Raw genomic sequence first — 18,998 nt, 5'->3', positions numbered from 1 at the left:
GGCTTAATAAGTGCTAGTTGACTGACTGACCATTCTACCCTACCCTACTGACTCAGTTGGTGAGGATGATAGATGAAAACCAGTGTCCTGGTTTCTCTAAATCTGGACTTCTATGTCTAGTCTCTCAAGATGGCAGAGAATTGTGTTTAATGGCTGGTCTCCCAGACCAGACTCATGAGACTCGCTCATCTACCCAACTGGTAGTTGGTATAATTAGTTCCCTTTTTATGTAGGGATAGGGACTGGACATGTGATTTCATTAGTATAGGGAAGTCCTAAATGAGAAAACTTTCTCTACAAATACAAGTTGGCACCTGCTCTACAACCTGAGTTATGACAGAATACATGGAAATCAAGTGACTTTCCTTGGGTCACAGGGCAGAGGCTGAGCTTGAACCAACTCTAAGAGCAGTTTTCTGTCCACTGGACCATCTTCCTTTCTTAGCTACCTGTGGCTATTAGATGATGCCTCAATTGTGTTCATTCATTCAACAAATGTTTATTGAGCACCTAATATATGAAAGGCACCATGGGAATAGGACTAAGAAAGGGGACAGTTGAGAGTCAGATGACCTGGATTCAAATTCTGGCACTACCACTTGCTGCAAGGGTAATCTTAACTTTTCTGAGTCTCCATTTCCTCATCTATAAAATGAAAGCCTTGGAATAGATGGTTTCTGAGGTCCCTCGCATCTCTAAATCTCTGAACTCTCCCCAGTGCCCAGCTCCTGACCACCTACCAGCCAGAGTGTAGTCCATGTCGAATCCAAAACATCTGATCTTACCCAGGGCCAGGCTGCGGTTCACAAATATCCTAGGGGGAGAAGGAAGTGTGTGGGTGTCTAGCTGCCACAGACTAGCCCAGCTCTCCCCTTGGTGACCCAAAGATGAGTCAGGAACGTTGTGGGAGCAGAGTGCTGGTGCTTGAATACAAAAGGGTGTATGTTAGAGGAAATGCAGGACATTGGGTGGGAGGAAGAATTGGAGTGTGCACCATCTTCAGTGAGTGGATCCTTGACCACAGCTGGGGGCTATGTCTGAATCTTTAAGTCAGCTCAGTCTTCTCTTCTCTTACTTACCTTTCTAGGGTTATTATACATCACTCCCCTTTCATGAATTCTACAGTCCAGTCAATATGTCTTACTTACTATAGCTAGATGGCACCACAGATAAACTGCTGAGTCTGGAGTAAGGAACACCTGAGTTCAAATCCAGCCTCAGATAATTACTAGCTGTGTGTAACCTTAAGAAAGTTGGCCTTAATTTCCTTAACGGTAAAATGGGAATAATAGCTCCTACCTTCCCAGGTTGTTGTAAATATGAGATAATTACAAAGGGCTTAACACAGTGCCTGGCTCACAGTAGGCACTTGATAAATACTTATTTCCTTCCTTACACGTGATATTCCAACTCCCATACAACCGGAGATGGCCCCAGATACAGTGGAAGACCTTGACCTTGTAAGCTAAGGCCTTTCACAGGTCTCAGTTTACCTGAGGCAATGTTTCTTCCATGATTAAGGCTAGGTAAGAAAGGAGGCAGAGAAAGGCCTCTTTACACGTCATAAGGTGAATCTGGGGACAAATTTGGCCTTTTCTGCGCATGTCACTTTTTGATTTCTATGGCTAGTTTCAAAATATCTTCATTTATAATCTATTTCCAGTTTGAATTTCTATACCTTGTCAATGTATCATTGTTATAGTTAAAGTCTCTATGACTTGCCTCTTTATGTTCTTGTTATGGGTACTGATTAATGTGGGTACGATAAAACCTAGGCCTTGACTTATATTAATGAAGACTCAAGTCTTAAGTTATCCATTAACTGGGGTCTGAATCCCTTTTAGAGCTCATATCTGAATTAGAGCTTGGGCCTTAGGTTTTTCTGTTAACCCCCTTTTTGCCTCCTACATCAAAAGGAGGTGTCCAGTAAGAGACTTCAGCAAAAGCTAAAGGACTCAGAGGAGGCAAGGGTTGGTTAAAAGACAGAGACATTAATGTATAAAGGCTTTGAAAGTCTACTGTGGATTCTCGACCTAGTAAGGGTGAGAGATATCTCAATTGCTTATAAAAAGACCCACAAGGCAACGGACTTGCCTTTAGGGCATAGAATACACTTATCCCTTAACCCCAAGAGAAACAATTGAGACAAGATCCCCAGGGGTAAGGGAGGTAAAACTAGAAAATTAACACTAATCAACCAAAGGCAACACAGGAGTCGGAATTCAGGGGCTTTTGAATCTCCAAGAATGTGTCAAATGGGAGAGATAACCCTCTTCCCATTTCCTCTCTTTCCAGCCCGAAAAGCCCTTTCCCTGTGTGAATCATTTCACTGTTGCCTTATGGCTATCAATTTCAATTTTGTCAGTTTCACTTCTCAGCCTCCTTTTGAGTCCTTCCCCAGAGAGGCTGGGGATGAATGTGTGTATGCAAATCCTTACCTTGGAGCTTACAACAATCTTCTTTGCCACGGAAGTCTTCAAACCTCCCACTCTATTTAGAAGCCCTCTTGAACCATTTCTGGCTGTCCTCTTTCCATTTTTGTGTTGGTGTTTTGGCCCCTGATGACTTTTACTGTGATCTATCCCAGGTACCCTCTCTAATATGCCACCCACCCCCCCACACACACACACACATATTATCTCTCTTAAGAGAATGCAAGTTCCCTGACAGCAGGAATGAATGTCTCTTGATCGCATAGCATTGCGGAGTCCCCTCCACAAAATGAAGAAATTAATTAGACTCACAGCTCTCTATGGCCCCTATCAGCTCCGTGATGACTATGTTGTCTAAGTCCTGTCTAGAAGTCCCTCTGCTGTCCTCAATGACTATATTTCTATGTGTAGTCATAACTATTTCTAGGGCCCTATTAGTATAAAATTCTAGTGTGTAACCCATGTTGGTGTCTATAAATGTGTATTAGCCAAGGAATTGTTGTGTTCACGTGTTGTAGCTGAGGTGGCACGTTGGAAATGTGTATATTATATATCTGTGTGTGAGTGTGACCTTACCTAGGTATATGTGGATGTAAGAGGGAAGTTTGTGTGTCCTATTTAGTATGTGTGAAGAGAAGCCAAAGGGTATCATTATCAAGGAGGGTGTATATGCTTCATTCCCTTAGCCCCAATCTTAAGTCCATATGCCCATCATCTCACCGTTGGTTCCAGTCCTTCTTCAGCCCACAGGAAGAAACCGGGCTTTCCATCTCTTGGCTGGGCTCTCCATTGTTCAAACTGGTCATTCCTACCCAGAGCCAAGGCGAGCGTTGACCGTCTCCTCTGCCTGCTACCTTCACACTATCAGCAGGGCCCAGCTGGTCAGCTCCCCAACAGAAACTCAGGACAGCACTGACCCAGAAGGCCACACCCAATCCCTCCCATCTCCCCCATTCCACACCCCTCATCTTTCACTGTGCCTCTCAGTGGAAAGAGTCATTTCCCCCACAGACCATATCTAGAGTATTTTGTTCAGTTCTAGGGACTACATTTTAGTGAATTGGGGACTGAGATTCCTAAGAGTAGTAGATAGTGGAGAATATCCCACCTGACTAGTAGGACCATTGGTTAACTTGGTACCCAATTCAAATTACAGAAGTATAGTTGAGAATGCGCTGAGGAAAAAAAAAATTACTTAAAAAAAAAAAAGAGAGAGAGAGAATGCTCTGGCTCACTATCCCAGAGATGGGTTGCTACACTACATCACTCCCTCAGGGATTTAGGGGTTCCCTGAGAGATTTGAGGATTGAACCCTTATTTATGTTTCCTCCCCTCCCCATAGTTATGTGCTAGTAACTAGCCCCAATTCTATTTTACAACTCTACGTCAATTAGCTTTTATAAAGGGAGACTTACTTCAAAGATGTAAAAAGAACCAAAGTACAAATATTTCCCCCAACACAATCGGTGGTGTAGGCTCTCTATATTGCCCCAGTCTCTAGGGCAAGTGGACTCAAACTTAGCTCAGTTCCTACATAAGGTTGGTACCACCAAGTTCAAAGTCCAGACATGCCAAGACTAACAGATAAATCCCCTTCTCAACTACCCTGAACTGGGTGCTGAAGCTCACTCCTTGTTCTTTTGGGCATCAATCCTAGGCTTTGCTACAAACCCAGGTAGCAGGATGATGAGACACTTGTTCTACTGACCTGTCAAAACTCACAAGATCAAAGGTTTCAATCCCTTCATTTAAAATGAGAAGAAACAAATGCCAAGGTGGGCAAAGAACCCAGGACTGTATTTTATAGGACCTCAGAGAAGAGGCTCTGTTACTTGTTTCTCACTGGATGCTGTGAAGGGCTGAAGGGGTCAAAGAAAAAAGCTAAGATTGATTATCCAAGCAGAATGCCAATGGCCCCGGTTCTCCTAAACATATGTTAAGGGACCTGTTACATCTGTCTGTGCATGATTCTGTTATGGGCCTCGGTACCTCATTTGAATGGCCCTGGGTGCCCCAGAAGTTTTGCGGGGTAAACCAAAAGAACCTTCTCCTTGAGAAACTAAACCAAAGGACAGACATACCTAAAGAGATAAGCAGCACTGGATCAGGACTGAGCTAGCTCCAGGACTACCACCCTTCATTCCAGTCTCCCCCACCCCTCAGAGAGATAAGATTAGGTGTGGCCGCTGCCTTTGTGGCATGAGGACAGAGATGGCTTGAGAGATCCAGAGCCACCCCTCACCCAACTTCCCCCAGCCACCACCAGTGGGGGATGGTCCTCCCCCAATAAGGGAACTTTCCACAGTCAAATGATCACTCCAATCAGTCCTCTATAAAAGTATCTGCCTGTCTCCTGCTCAAGAAGATAGGTATCTCAGAGCCATGCCTCTGTGCCATGCCTTCTCCCCGTGAGAAGTCCAAGGATTTCTCTCTTGGTTTCCTTTCCCTAGCACCTAAATAAACTATTATTTTATTCTAATTGGATTTGTGTGCAAGAGGGTGTAATTCTTTAAAGAGGAATTCCTAAGGACCCCTATCCCAAACCTTCAATTTCCCCATAACACTCCAAAGTCTTTCCAAGGAATTTCCCATTACATGTCATGATGATTATCCCAGAAGCAAACTCCCCAGACTTTTTTTGTTTTGGTTTGGTTTGGTTTTTTGGGTTTTTTTTTTATTTTTAGTGAGGCAATTGGGGTTAAGTGACTTGCCCAGGGTCACACAGCTAGTAAGTGTTAAGTGTCTGAGGCTGGATTTGAACTCAGGTCCTCCTGACTCCAGGGCCGGTGCTCTATCCACTGCACGACCTAGCCGCCCCTCAGACTTTTTACAAGCAGTGAATTTGCGATGGTCGAATATTCTGATGCAAATCTGAGCAGCCACCAATCCTTGTTGTATAAGTAACTACAAGAGTAAGAGACTGATGTTGGAACCGCAAAGAATTTATAAAGGCAAAAACGCACTGGACTTGGAGTCTGTGGACCTCAGTTTGAATCCCAGCTCTGACACTTACTGCCTAGTGTGACCACCACCAATCCACTTCACCAACTTGGGCCTCAGTTTCGTCATCTGCAAAATGGGAGAGTTAGACTAGATGGCCTCTGAGCACCCTTCTAGCTCCAAATTTATGATCTTGGGAATCTGTCCTAACTGCAATAAGCACCCTCCTCCCCCGACTCGGCCTGAGCTCCACTCAGCTCTGTCTATTCTGAGATTTACAATGTAATCTTATTCTCATCCAAGATTCCATAAATTTGTCACAATTGGCTCATTACTTTACCCCCATCTGGAAATACAGGAAAATGTCCAAAACTATAGCTTGTGCCTCATTTCTCATTAAGATTCTTTTCTCCTTTCCTACTTCTCATGATCCAAAAGGAAACATCCCCCCCCCCGTTATAGTTTAGAATATCTTTACTTCAAGAAATTATAATTAAAGACAATAATAAAGCTGCCAATGGTGGCACACTGTTGAGGTAAAGTATCTGCCATGTTCATCTCCAATAGCAGCTACCATCCAGTGCTCAGTTAACAGATGAATTCATATATTTTCTTTTCATAAGGGAAAGAATGCTACCAGAAATCATCAGCAAAGGACAGCTAATGTTCACTTCTCCCTCCCCCCAAATATCAGTCACAGAATGGTGAAATATATTGTTTTATCACACCCTAAGTGGCTCATTAAGCTGTTCATCAAAAGAGTCAGCTTCAGGGCATATATACTCTTTTTTGTGTGCCTCCTTCTGAGCCCATCCTTAACCTTTACTCAGCTGACAACTTCATTATTTCTATCTTCTCCTCTGGCAGGTCTCTTTGGCATCTCTAGCACACTATTGTCAGTGGTCTCCAATCCCACAGATTCCCAAGAGAGAGGGACACTGTTACCTTAGAGGTATCAAACATACTTCCCATAAGTGGCACCACAAACCAGCAACACTCCAGAGTGGGGCCCAAACTAGATTAAAATATAATTAGGAAATATTTAACAAAATAAATAAAAATATAATAGAACACAATTCTACTGGATTTTGTTACCACTGCTCTCCACTATAGGTAGAGTGATCCCTGTCCCTATAAAATGATGCTCATCTTTGTAGAACATTATTATTGCTTATAGTTATTTTTCTTTTTCCTTTTTTGATATATTCCAATTTTACTTATTTTGCTTGTGTTTGTTGTATTAACTTGAGTGATCCCAACCGACCATGGTTCTATAGTATGGTATCTGCTTCTTGCTTGTGGTATTTTTTTTCCTTACACCCAGAAGCTCTGGAATAATTTTCTGGGTTATGGATAGTGTGCTGGGCCTGGAGTTAGGAATTTTTGTTGTTCAATAATTTCAGTCATGTTCAACTCTTCATGACCCCAATTATGTTTTTCTTAACAAAGATGATGGAGTGGTTTGCCATTTCCCTCTCCAGTTCATTTTACAGATGAGAAAATTGAGGCAAAGAGGGTTAAGTCACTTGATCAAGATCACAGAGCTAATAAGTGTCTGAGGCTAGATTTGAACTCAGGGGGATGAGTCTTCCTGACTCTAGACGCAATACTCTTCCCCAAACAAGTACAGACAAGCAAAGAAAACTGGTCATGTTAAAAAACTATGCTTCCATCTGCATTCTAAGACCTTCACCTCTTTATCAGGAGGTAGATAGCATGTTTCCCCATGAGTCTTCTGGGATCTTGGTTGGTCATTGTGTTGAGCAGAGTTCTTCTTTTTCAAAGTTATTTGCCTTTGCAATACTGTTGTCATTGGATATGTTATTTTTCTGGTTCTTGTCATTTTACTAGGCATCAGTTCATATGTCTGCTCAGATTTCTTTGAAACCATCATGATAATCACACTCATATACCATAACTTGTACATCCATTCCCCAAGTGATGGGCACCTCCCTAAGCTTCTAATTCTTTGACATCACAAAAAGAGCTGCTATAAATAGGTACTGCAAGTACATAGGAGAAGTGTTAGAAACAGGTAAACTGAGGCACAACTCCTGGTCTGCTGCAAAGAAGGAAGGCCATTTTATTATGCTCTTACAAGAAAGAGCGGGCACTCCAGAGGAGTGGTGCACCTTGCCATAGTGAAGTTCCCCTTTTTATCCTAGATCTAATGCAAGGTCCCTCCCTGTCTGGGTTCACATTTTTCACAATACTTCTAAATATGTAGACCACCCCCCCAGATGTGGTGCAACTGCTGCCCCCACCCCGTGTGACAACCAGACCCTGAGATTTTATGATTCTTTGTTATTTAACTTCAGAAAACCTCTGTTGACTCAGCAGGGAAAGGAAGGGGAATTTTGGAGAGTGGGGATAAGCCTTTAGGGCTTGAATTATGTAGCTTGTTCTTATCTGAGAAGAACATGCTCTACGGTTAACTGTTAACTCAGCAGGAAAAAGGAAGGAATGGTGGAGATGGGGGAGAAGAAACTCCCAGAACTTGAATAACAATTCCTGCCTTCTGAGGAGGACATACCATTCCTCTCAGGAAGCTAGGTGGTACAGTAGATACAGGGCTGAGCCTAAAATCAGGAAGATCTGAGTTCAAATCTGGACCCAAGCACTTACTAGCTGCATGTCCTTGGACAAGTTAAAACTTTTATTTGCTTGAGTTTCCTCAATTGTAAAATGGGGATAACAATAGTACCTTTCTCCCCTGGTGATTGTGAGAATCAAAAGAGATATTTGTAAAACACCTAGCAGTGCCTGGCATATAGCAGGTGCTTAATAAATTTGTATTCCCTTCCTTCCTCCCTACTTTTCCTCTTTCTTTAATTCCCTTCAGGGCAGGGGCAGCTAGGTGCAGTGGATAGAGCACCGGCCCTGGAGTCAGGAGGACCTGAGTTCAAATCTGGCCTCAGACACTTAACACTTACTAGCTGTGTGACCCTGGGCAAGTCACTTAACCCCAATTGCCTTACCAAATGAAAAAAAATAAAATAAAATAATTCCCTTCAGGGCTATAGGCCTAGTAGTGGTACAGCTAAGTCAAAGCATATGCACAATTTGGTTACATTCTGGACATACTTCCAAATCATTTGTTGAATGGCTCGCCCATTTCAAAGCTCCACCAGCATTGCATTATGTACATGTTTTCTCACAGCCTCTCTAGCATTTGTCATTTTCCTTTTTTTCCCCCAGTTTTACTCATCTGATGGGTATGAGGTAAAAACTCATGGTTGTTTTGATTTGCAATTTTCTAATTATTAGTGATTTAGAGCATGTTTTTAATTGCTATTGATAGCTTGGATTTAATCCTCTAAAACCTGACTGTTCATATCCCTTGGCTATTTATCAATTGGAGAATGGCTCTTTGTTTCATACATTTGAATCAGTTCTCTATGTATCTCAGAAATGAGGTTTGCTGCAAAGATTTTCCCCCCATCTACCTGCTTCTCTTCTAATTTTACGTGCATTGGTTTTGTTTGTACAAACACTTTTTAATGTTATGTAATCAAAGTTTTCCATTCTAATTCCTGTGAATCTCTTTATCTATGGTTTGGTCATGAACTCTTTCTCTATCCATAGATTCAACCAGTAATTTCCTCTTTGTTCCTCTAATCTGATTATGATGTTATGCTCTATGGGGGAAGGAGGAGGGAAGGGAATAAGCATTTATCTAACACGTACTATGTTCCAGGCACTGTACTAAGTGCTCTTTACAAATATTATCTCATTTGTTCTTTACAATTTCCCTGCAAGGTAGGTGACATGATTAAGTCATGGAGTTTATCTTCTTCTATCTCAGTCTGGAGTTTATCTTCTTCAGGGTGTGAAAAATTGGTCTACACTTTATTTCTGTCGGACTTCTTTCTAGTTTTCCCAACAATTTTTGTTGGTAGTGAGTTCTTGCCCCAATAACTTGGATCTTTGGGTTTATTCAACCCTAGGTCATTAAGCTTATTTGCTGCTGTACCTAATCTATTCCACTAATCACCCTCTATTTCTTAGCCAAATTGTTTTGATGATTACAGCTTTATGGAGTTACATCCTAATGGGGAAGACTCCCTGTAATAGGTACATACAAGATATATACAGAGAAGATGGAAAGTAAACTTTGCTCCATGAATTGCTGGGAATAAAAAATTTACCTGTCACTTTATCACAATATGAGAACAAGCCTCTCAGCTAAATTGTTCTGCATAAGACAGACATCACCAAATGAGCACTCAAAACTTCCAGTTTTATAGGATCTGTTACAGGTTGCTCTCTGTGGCACACCCCTCAAGAACTCAAGGTCATTTCCACTGCAAGATAAGGTATTTCCCTCATGAACCTCCATCCAATGTGTTCTCTCATATCAATCAGCCAGTTATCTCTCCAATATCATTGAACAAATTAACACCAAATAGCTTTTGCTATTTACTACTAAAAATGTAGAGTAAGAACACAAATGTGACAATCTCTCAAATCTAGAGGACACTCTTTTCTCTGGGGAGAATGGGCTGAAACTTAAAGTGATTGTTAACATTCTGGAAAGCAATTTGGAACTATGCTGAAAGGGCTATAAAACTGTGCATACCCTTTGACTCACCAATATCAATATCAGGTTTGTACCTCAAAAAGATCAAAGAAAAAAGAAAAGGACATAGTTGTACAAAAACATTTATAGCATCTCTTTTTGTGGTGGCAAAGAACTGGAAGTTGAATGGATGCCCATCAATTGGGGGATGGCTGAATAAGTTGTGGTATATGATTGTGATGGAATACTATTGTGCTATAAGAAATGATGAGCAGGATGGTTTCAGAAAAACCTGGGAAGACTTACATGAACTGATACAAAGTAAAATGAGCAGAACCAGGAAAATAGTGTACACAGTAACAGCAATAACTGTACAAAGGTCAACTGTGAATAACAACTATTCTCAGCAAAACAAAGATCCAAGACAATTCTGAAGGACTCAGTGAAAAATGCTATCCACCTCCAAAGAATTGTTGGAGTCTGAACGCAGGTTGAAGCACACTTTTTAACTTTATTATTATTGAGGGGAGGGAAGGAGGATTGTCTGCATTTTCTTTTGCAACATGGCTAACATGGAAATGTTTTGCATGACTGCACATGTAAAATCTATATCAAATTGCTTGCCTTCTCAAGAAAGGGAGAGGTGAGGAAAGGAATGAAAGAATTCAGAACTCGAAAATTTTAAAAATGAATGTTAAAAAATGTTATTTATATGTAATTGAGAAAAATAGATAATTAAAAATTACATATAAAGTGATTGCTACAAAACATTCTCCCCACCAAGTTTCTCCTGAGTGTGACAAGATTGTTTGGCCACTGAGTCAGTTCACTGCTGGGTTGGGTCAGGCAGGTCGCTCCCCAGGCCTGGGTCTTCACTATACTCTACAAGTTCTGATCACTGAGGGGACCTTTGGTTTTTCTCCTGACCTTTATAGGGTCACAAGGTCATAACTGGTCCATTCCACCTCCAATATTCATTTGCCTAAGACTGGGAAAGAATAAACACAACAGAAAATAAAATAATAGAGATCCCATGCATTAATGGCCACCTGGCAAGTCAAGTAGAAAAATAAGTCAGTAGGTAGAATTTTTGCATCACTCACTTAAAGGAAAAAGAGAGTTCTGAGGCTGAACCTAGTGTTTGCATATTCAGTTCCATCTCAGCAGTCAAATTAATGGTTTTTCTTTAGCACAGTAAACCAACAGGAAACTGTCAGCAAATACCTATACCTGTTCTGAAACAGGGAGGGAAGGGCCCTTCCCTCCTGCATTTCTGAAAGGAGGCTCATCAAACCTCCTGGTAGAACAGCAGCAGGCAGGGAATACTGTGCATGCCCCACAGACTAGGCCCTCATTGGTCAGGCCCTCCATTTCAGCTATGATCCCATTTTACAGATGAGAATACTCATGCTCAAACTGCTTAAGTGACATCCATGAACACATAACAAGTAAAATCAGGGCCTGGATTCAAAGCCAATCCTCCCAACCTCCATATCCAGTGTTCTACCCACTACTTCAAGCTACCTCTCTCTCTCTCTCTTTTTTTTTTTGGGGGGGGGGCAATGAGGGTTAAGTGACTTGCCCAGGGTCACACAGCTGGTAAGTGTCAAGTGTCTGAGGCCAGATTTGAACTCAGGTCCTCCTGAATCCAGGGCCAGTACTTTATCCACTGTGCCACCTAGCTGCCCCCCAAGCTACCTCTCTTTAATGAACTGCCATCTTCCTTCAAATACAAAAAATAGATTTTATTGAAACACTAATGCATTGTTGGTGGGGTTGTGCACTGATCCAACCATTCTGGAGAGCAATTTGAAACCATACCCAAAAGTCTGTAAAACTATAAAAACTATAAAACTCTTTGACCCATCAATACCACTACTAGGATTGTATCCCAAAGAGATCATAAAAAAGGAAAAAAGACCCACATGTACAAAAATATTTAGAGCAGCTCTTTTCGTAATGGCAAAGAATTGGAAATCGAGGGGATGCCCATCAGTTGGGGAATGTCTGAACAAGTTGTTGTATATGAATGTAATAGAATACTATTGTGTTCTAAGTAATGATGAGCAGGAAGATTTCAGAAAAACCTGAAAAGACTTACATGAACTGATGCTGAATGAAGTGAGCAGACAAGACACAGTAATAGCAACATTGTATGATGAACAACTATGACAGACTTAGCTCTTCTCAGTGATACCATGATCCAAGACAATTCCAAAAGATTGATGGTAGAAAATTCCCTCCACATCCAGAAAAAGAACTATGGGGTCTGAGTGCAAATCAAAGCATACTATTTTCCCTTTTTTTGGTTTTTTGTTTGTTTCTTCTTGTATTTTTTCCCTTTTGTTCTGATTCTTCTCTCGCAACATGACTAATATGGAAATACATTTAACATGATTATAAGGTATAAGCTATATCAGAGTGCTTGTGGGTCTTCAAGACAGGGAAGAGATGGGAGGGAGGGAGAAAAATTTGGAACTCAGAATCTTACAAAAATGAATGTTGAAAACTATCTTTACATGTAACTGGAAAAAATAAAATATAATACTATTTTTAAAAATTAAAAAGGGAAAAAATAGATTTTAAAACTGTCTAGGGACCCATTTTAATGCCACATAAAGTTCACATCTTGCATGGATGACAATAGCTCATATTTATGGAGCTCTTGAAGGTTTGAGGAGGGTTCACAACAATCTTATGAGGCAGGTGCTAGTCTCAGGCTCATTTTACAGATGAAGAAAGTGAGGTTCAGAGAGGCTCACACAGTCAGCTGGTAAGTGTCTCAGGCAGAATTTAAATCCAGGTCTTCCTGAATCTAAATCCAGGGCTCTGGGCACTCTGCGTTGGGGCCTTTGCCACATACCCTCAGCATGGGCCCAACCCTGCATGCAAGCAGAGTTTTCCTCCTGATGGGTCCATCTGAGAAGTCAAGATGGCTGCTCCTCAGAGGAATGCCTCAATGTCTAAATATAGTCTACCCTCAGACTTAAAGGAAAGAGTAAGGAAAGAGTAAGTGAAAAGAAGTAGTAGCCCAGAGTCACCCAAGGAGCTAGACAGATGGAAGAAGAGAATGAGAAGTCTCAGCTTTCTGCTCACCATTAGTCTGGCTCCCTGTGTCCGTCCTCTGGTTATCCCTCTGCAAAGAATGGTACCCTTGGGATAGGAAGTGAGGTTTTACAACCCCCTAAAGGTTAGGATCCATGTCTGTTCTACTAGTTTGTGGCTCAGCAAAGAGTCCTGGCCTCTGGACTCACCCAACAGAGTAGATGGAATCTTGAGATTCCAACAAATAATGGGATGCCTGGGAGGAGCCACAGCATCAAAGAGCTGGAAAGGATCCATGGCCATATAGGTAGCAGGCTGGACCTGGATCCAGGTTCACCTCTTCCCTCTGTCCCTTACTAACTGCATGTCCACAGGAAGTGCCTCCATCTCTTTGGGAATTAGTTTCTTCATCTGTCAAATAACAATAATGATAGAAACTTGAGAACACTATTTATTATCCATCCCCTACCCCTCTCTTTTCCATAGAGGCAATGTAGCCTAGTGGGTAGAGTGCCAACCTTAGCATTAGGAAGGTCTGGATTTTGATCAGCTTCTGAAAGTTACTGTGTGATCCCAGGCAAGACAATAAACCTCCTTGAGCCTCAGTTTCCTCAACTGAAAAAAATAAGGGGATGGGACTAGATGGCCTCTAAGATCCTTTCCAGCTCTATTCCTCCAAGATGGTCAACATCATGGCAATCCTCCAGTGGAGGCTCTCCAGCTTCCCAACAGCCTCCCTAAATGGTGTTACCAAGATCTCAACTCAAACTTGGGGGAAGACTAGAGGGGCCCAGGGAGGAAAGACTGGGGCGGTGTAAATAAGGGAAGAGCCTTGCCCTGTAAGCCAGCCTAGCCCAGAGGCTGAGTCAGAGTTATCTGCTACCTCCCCCTAAAGTGCCCTGGAGTCACCCGACGACAAAGAACAAGCCAACCCTCCAATTCATTCTGGCCAGGGTCCATAGATGGGTATATCCAGCAAATGGGAATGGAATAAAGGAGGAGGCAGGAGGTAGGATATGAAGGCTGATAGGATCTGTCTTCTACTGTCTAAAGAAACAGGTGTGCCTATCACCATGCTTACCTCTTGGTTATCATGAGTCTCTGTGTGTCAGGGGGTTGTATGTGGGTGCATGTCTGGGGACTGATTAGCCCTCTGTCTCTGGGTCACGTGGGGACCACAAAAGCTCCATGCTGCTCCCACCATTAGAATTCAGCCATTCTTTGAAATGGGTTTGGTAAAGGGCACTCATTGACAGAATCTGGCCCAGGGCACGTAAAACTTGTAGATCTTGCCACACCTTTTTTCCATGCTGACTTGGAGCTACAACTGGCAGCCTTTCAGAAAGGAGGTGTGAAGGTGCTGAACAGTTCTTCCTCTAACCTGGGAGGGCATTGGGATTGTAGAAAGCCAAGGACAGAGCAACACCTTGGAATTCTCCTGGGGCATATTCACTCGGGAGGTGGGGGGCAAGCAGCAGGGAACTGGGGGACAGTCCAAGTGGGAGGGATATGTAGTGGGATGACATTGGAGGACTGGGATCCCTGAGTTACCGCTTCTATATCAGACAAACAGGTTGGAAGTGTGCCTGCTGTGATGGAACACTGAGAAAGTCTCTGTGGGCCCACCCTAGTTTTGGCTCTGGCCAAGAAGGTACCTAGAACAGATCTAATTAAAACTTCATTAAGGGCTCCTCCTTAAGAATATGAATACCTATGAGAAGGCTAAGCCCCATTTACACCTGTGCATTAATTGCTTTAGTCAGATTGTTTAACTCCTAATACCTATGTAAAAGAGAGACAGTGTTGTCTAATGAGTAGAGAACCAGTTGAAGTCAAGAAGACCTGGGTTCATGTCCTATCTCTGGCACACACTGACTCAATAATCCTGGACAAATCCCTTAGTCTCTATCCATTTCAGAGAAGGTGCAGGTCTACATAGACATGAGAAGTTTCGTCAACATGAGTCCTCGTATCAATAAAATCATAGGTCTGTCTGGTCCCAGCCCATGTCCAATTATCTGAAATCAAGGCATGGGAGTTTTGATTAAGGAGGGGCTACCATTTTGGTAGGGGAATGGCATGTCAGAGCTTCAAGGAACCTTATAGATCAACTAGTCTAATGTCCTCATTTTACACATGAAGAAACTGAAGTCTGAGGAAGTCATGTTACTTGCCCAAGGTCACACAGCTTTTTTTTTTTTTTTGCGGGGCAATGGGGGTTAAGTGACTTGCCCAGGGTCACACGGCTAGTAAGTGTCAAGTGTCTGAGGCCAGATTTGAACTCAGGTACTCCTGAATCCAGGGCCGGTGCTTTATCCACTGCGCCACCTAGCTGCCCCCACACAGCTAATTTTTGCCAGGTCTGGGACTGAAATCAAGATCTCCTGACTCTTGAAACCAAATCTCCTGATTCTGCTTTGAGTCTTCTACTACTAAAATGGGGTGGGGGTGGGAAACTCCTCCACCTCCTGACTCCAGGCATTTTTACTGACTGTCCTTCCTTCATGCCTGAAATTCTCTTCTTCCTCCTCTCTGCCTCTGGCTTCTCTGGCTTCCTTTGAGTCCCAGATAAAAATCTCCTCTTCTGCAGGAAGCCTTTCTCAATCCCTTTGAATCTCAGTGCCACCACTCTGTCAATTATTTCTTATTTATCTAATAGATATCTCGTTTGTACATAGATGTTTGTATGTTGCCTCCCTCATTCACTTGTGAGCTCTGTGAGGGCAGGGCAGGGACTATCTTTTGCCTTTCTTTGTATCCCCAGCACTTAACCCTGTGCCTAACACATAGTAGGTGCTCAATAAGTGTTTATTGATAGACTGACTAGATGCCAAGTCTAGATACCATTTTTTAAAGAGGCATCCTGATCTGGGGATATAGCCAATCAAAAGACGCTACTCCCAGCTAGATAGCAGAAAAACACAAGCTGTCTCCTCCCAGAAGCAGAATCTCCGTATTAGGCCATCTAGGCATGCTCCAAGGGTCCCATTACAGAAGTATCTAAAAAATTCAACATATAATTTCAAAACTGCCCTGCTTGTCTGTGTTTCCTTCTGGTCTTCTTCCTGTTCTCTTTTATGAATTCTTCCAAAAATGCTTCAACGATCCTTTCTTTTTCTTTGTTAAGCCAAGCCCCCATGCTCCCACATTCTCCACCCCAATTCAAAAAAAAAAAAAAACAACCCCACCTCTTATAACAAGTAACACTAGTCAAGCAAAATAAATTGGCAGTACCTGAAAATGTACTCATTCTTTGCCTTGAGCCCACCATCTATCTGTCAGGAGGAGGGAGAGGAGGAAGGGAATAAGTGTCTATTATGTTCCGTGCCTACTAGGTTCCGGGTCCTTTATAAAAATGATCTAATCTGTTCCTCACAACAATCACGGGGGTTGGGTACTATTATTATCCCCATTTTACAACTGAAGAAACTCAGGACTCTGACTCCGGACCCAGCACTCGATCCAGTGCATCACCTCAGTCAGTAATTAATCTAGACAAGTAGCATCCTTCATTATCTAGAATCGAGGTTGGTCATTGCATTGATCAGAATCCTCAAAGAAAAACCTTTTTTCCCCATCCTTAACCTCAAGAAGGTTGAGGTTGGGGCACCATGATGGGGTCTAGTCTTTTCCCAGTTGCTCCAAGTCAGGGTGGTAGAAGGGGGGGTCAAGATAAATGGGGTCTGGGGATCTTCCCCTGAAAGATTTTTTTTCTAAAACTTGTTTGGATTTTTGCCCCTAGCAGAAAAAATTATAGCATGTCAAATCACAGCCACATAATTGCAATTATATTAATTAGTCTTGGGACCTAGGGCAAGTCAGACTACATTATTTGAACTAGGTCACTAGACTAGAAAAGAAAGGGGAATGCCTTCAACAAAGTATGCCCGGATTTCATCAAAACATTTGACAAAATCTGCTTCATACACTCACCCTGCAGAGAAGAGGTCCACCCTTCCCTCTACCTCCATCCCCTTCCTCAACAAAACCAGGAAGCTAAATTTGTTGATCTCAGATGTCCTTCTCCATTCTAAATGAAGTGAACTCAGCAACTGTCTTTTGCCTCTGTCTATCCCCAACACTTAGCAGAGTGCCTGGCGCACAGTAGGCATTTAATAAATGTTTGTGGATTGGTCAACTAAAGAAACAAAAACAAGGGTGCCTATCAGCATGCTTACCTCCTGGTTATCATGCGTCTCTGTGTGTCAGGGAGTTGTATGTGGGTGCATGGCTGGGGACTGATTAACTTTGTGTCTCTGCCTGAACAAACAGAGAGTGTGACAATGAATGCCCTTTAGCCAACTTATTCCAAAGAATGGCTGAATTCTGATGGTGGGAGAAGCACAGAGCAGTTGTGTTCCCGTGTGTTCTGTTCAACGGCTTTATTCAACATTTGAATGAAGGCATAGACAGAATGTTTAGCAAATTTGCAAACGGGGATGGCTAGGTGGTCCAGTGGATAGAGTACTGGCCTTAAATTCATTAGGACCTGAGTTCAAATCAGACCTCAGATGCTTATTAGCTGTATGACCCTGGGCAAGTCACTTAACCCCATTGCTTCCCAAAGGGAAAAAATGCAAATGACAAGAAGTTGAAAGGGAAGATAACACAACTGGAACTCAAAAAGATCTTTAAAGTCTAGAATGGAGAGCTGAATTTAATACAATGAAATTTAATCCATCTAAATGTTTAATCCAAAGTTAAAAAAAATCAGAATGATGCAGATATTCATGGATAATAATTTATGAGAAAAAGCTCTGAGAATCTGAGCAGACTGCAAGCTCTTTGAGTCAACAGAGGTAGGCAGCAATAAAGTTCATGTGACTTTCCTTTTTTCTTTTTTTGTGTGAGGCAATTGGGGTTAAGTGACTTGCCCAGAGTCACACAGCCAGTAAGTGTTAAGTGCATGTGACTTTTCAAATCTTCTATAATTTATTGGTCTTAGAGAACTAATTACCTGGGGCATGGAGAGGTTACACAGCCAATCAATATCAGAGCCAGAAGTTGAAGTCAGGTCTTCCTGACTCCTGGGACCTGTCTGGTATCCCACTATGACATGCAGATTCTCAGGGTCACCTTTGGCCACAATAATACAATCATGTCATCTACACTGAGAAAGATCATGGGATCAGGGCACTCTGTACTGCTCAGATTGTCCTTTGATTATTGTGATCAGTTCTGAGTACCACATTATAGAGAGGACATTGCTAAACAGAAATGCCTTCAATGGAAGGAAGACTCCCAGGACAGGCTTCCTAGAAAAGAATCAGTTGAATTCATTAATCTGTGTACATGGTTTTCCTCCAACCCATCTTGGCTAGAATGCAAACCCCCTGAGAGCAGGGAATGTTTTGCTTTTACCCATATACATTCATCACCTAGCTCAGTGGTTCCCACAAAGTAAGTGCTTAATAAATGCTTGTTGAATAAATGAGTTGAGTTTGGAAAAGAGAAAACAGGAGGGGAAAAGATGATTGTCTAAAGTATTTGAAAGAACATTGTGTGGAACAGGGATTAGAATTGTTTTTCTTAGCCACAACAGGAAAACTAGGAACAATGGGGAAAAGTTGCAAAGTGGCAGAATTCAGCTCAACAGCAAGAAAAATTTCCTAACAGTTCCAGCTGTTTAAAAGTGGGGTAGACTGCCTCTAATGGTAGTGAGCTCTCCATCACAGGTGGTCTTCAAGGAGAGTACAGACCACTTATCTGGAATGTCATAGTTGTTCGATAGTGTCTGACTCTCTGTGACCCTATTGGGGGTTTTCTTGGCAAAGATACCGGAGTGGTTTGCCATTTCCTTCCCCATCTCATTTTACAGATAAAGAAACTGAGGTAAACAGTTTTAAATGACTTGTCCAGAGCCACACAGCTAGGAGGTGTCTGAGGTCAGATTTAACCTCAAAAGATGAGTCTCCTGACTCCAGACTGGGCACTCTATCCACTGCACCACCTAGCTGTCCCCATGTAATAGAGGGGTCTCTTATTTGGATATGAGTTGAATCAGACCTCTAAGGACTTCCTTCAGCTCTCATATCCCAGAATACTAAACAATTATATCTTCA

The 18,998-nt window shown here is 42.3% G+C and overlaps 1 protein-coding gene across 2 annotated transcripts in view; it reads right to left on the bottom strand.

The window, feature by feature from the left end:
* The window catches only part of NT5DC4 (5'-nucleotidase domain containing 4), a 33,514-nt gene extending 16,553 nt beyond the window's left edge, over positions 1-16,961 (bottom strand). The window contains exons 1-3 of one of the 2 annotated variants that reach the window (XM_043986588.1): positions 16,870-16,945; positions 3,153-3,293; positions 741-814 (exon numbers count right to left, since the gene is read on the bottom strand). In XM_043986588.1, coding sequence (XP_043842523.1) covers positions 741-814; positions 3,153-3,293; positions 16,870-16,907 — 253 coding nt within the window. In that variant the 5' untranslated portion in view covers positions 16,908-16,945. Of the gene's footprint in view, positions 1-740; positions 815-3,152; positions 3,294-16,869 lie in introns of both variants that reach the window. The other variant, XM_043986589.1, reaches the window with a different exon arrangement.
* Between the last annotated feature and the right edge of the window lie 2,037 nt (positions 16,962-18,998).

This window comes from Dromiciops gliroides, chromosome 2 (assembly GCF_019393635.1).
Source record: "Dromiciops gliroides isolate mDroGli1 chromosome 2, mDroGli1.pri, whole genome shotgun sequence".
Taxonomy (NCBI): Eukaryota; Metazoa; Chordata; class Mammalia; order Microbiotheria; family Microbiotheriidae; genus Dromiciops; species Dromiciops gliroides.
This window is presented reverse-complemented; position numbering and strand designations above follow the sequence as displayed.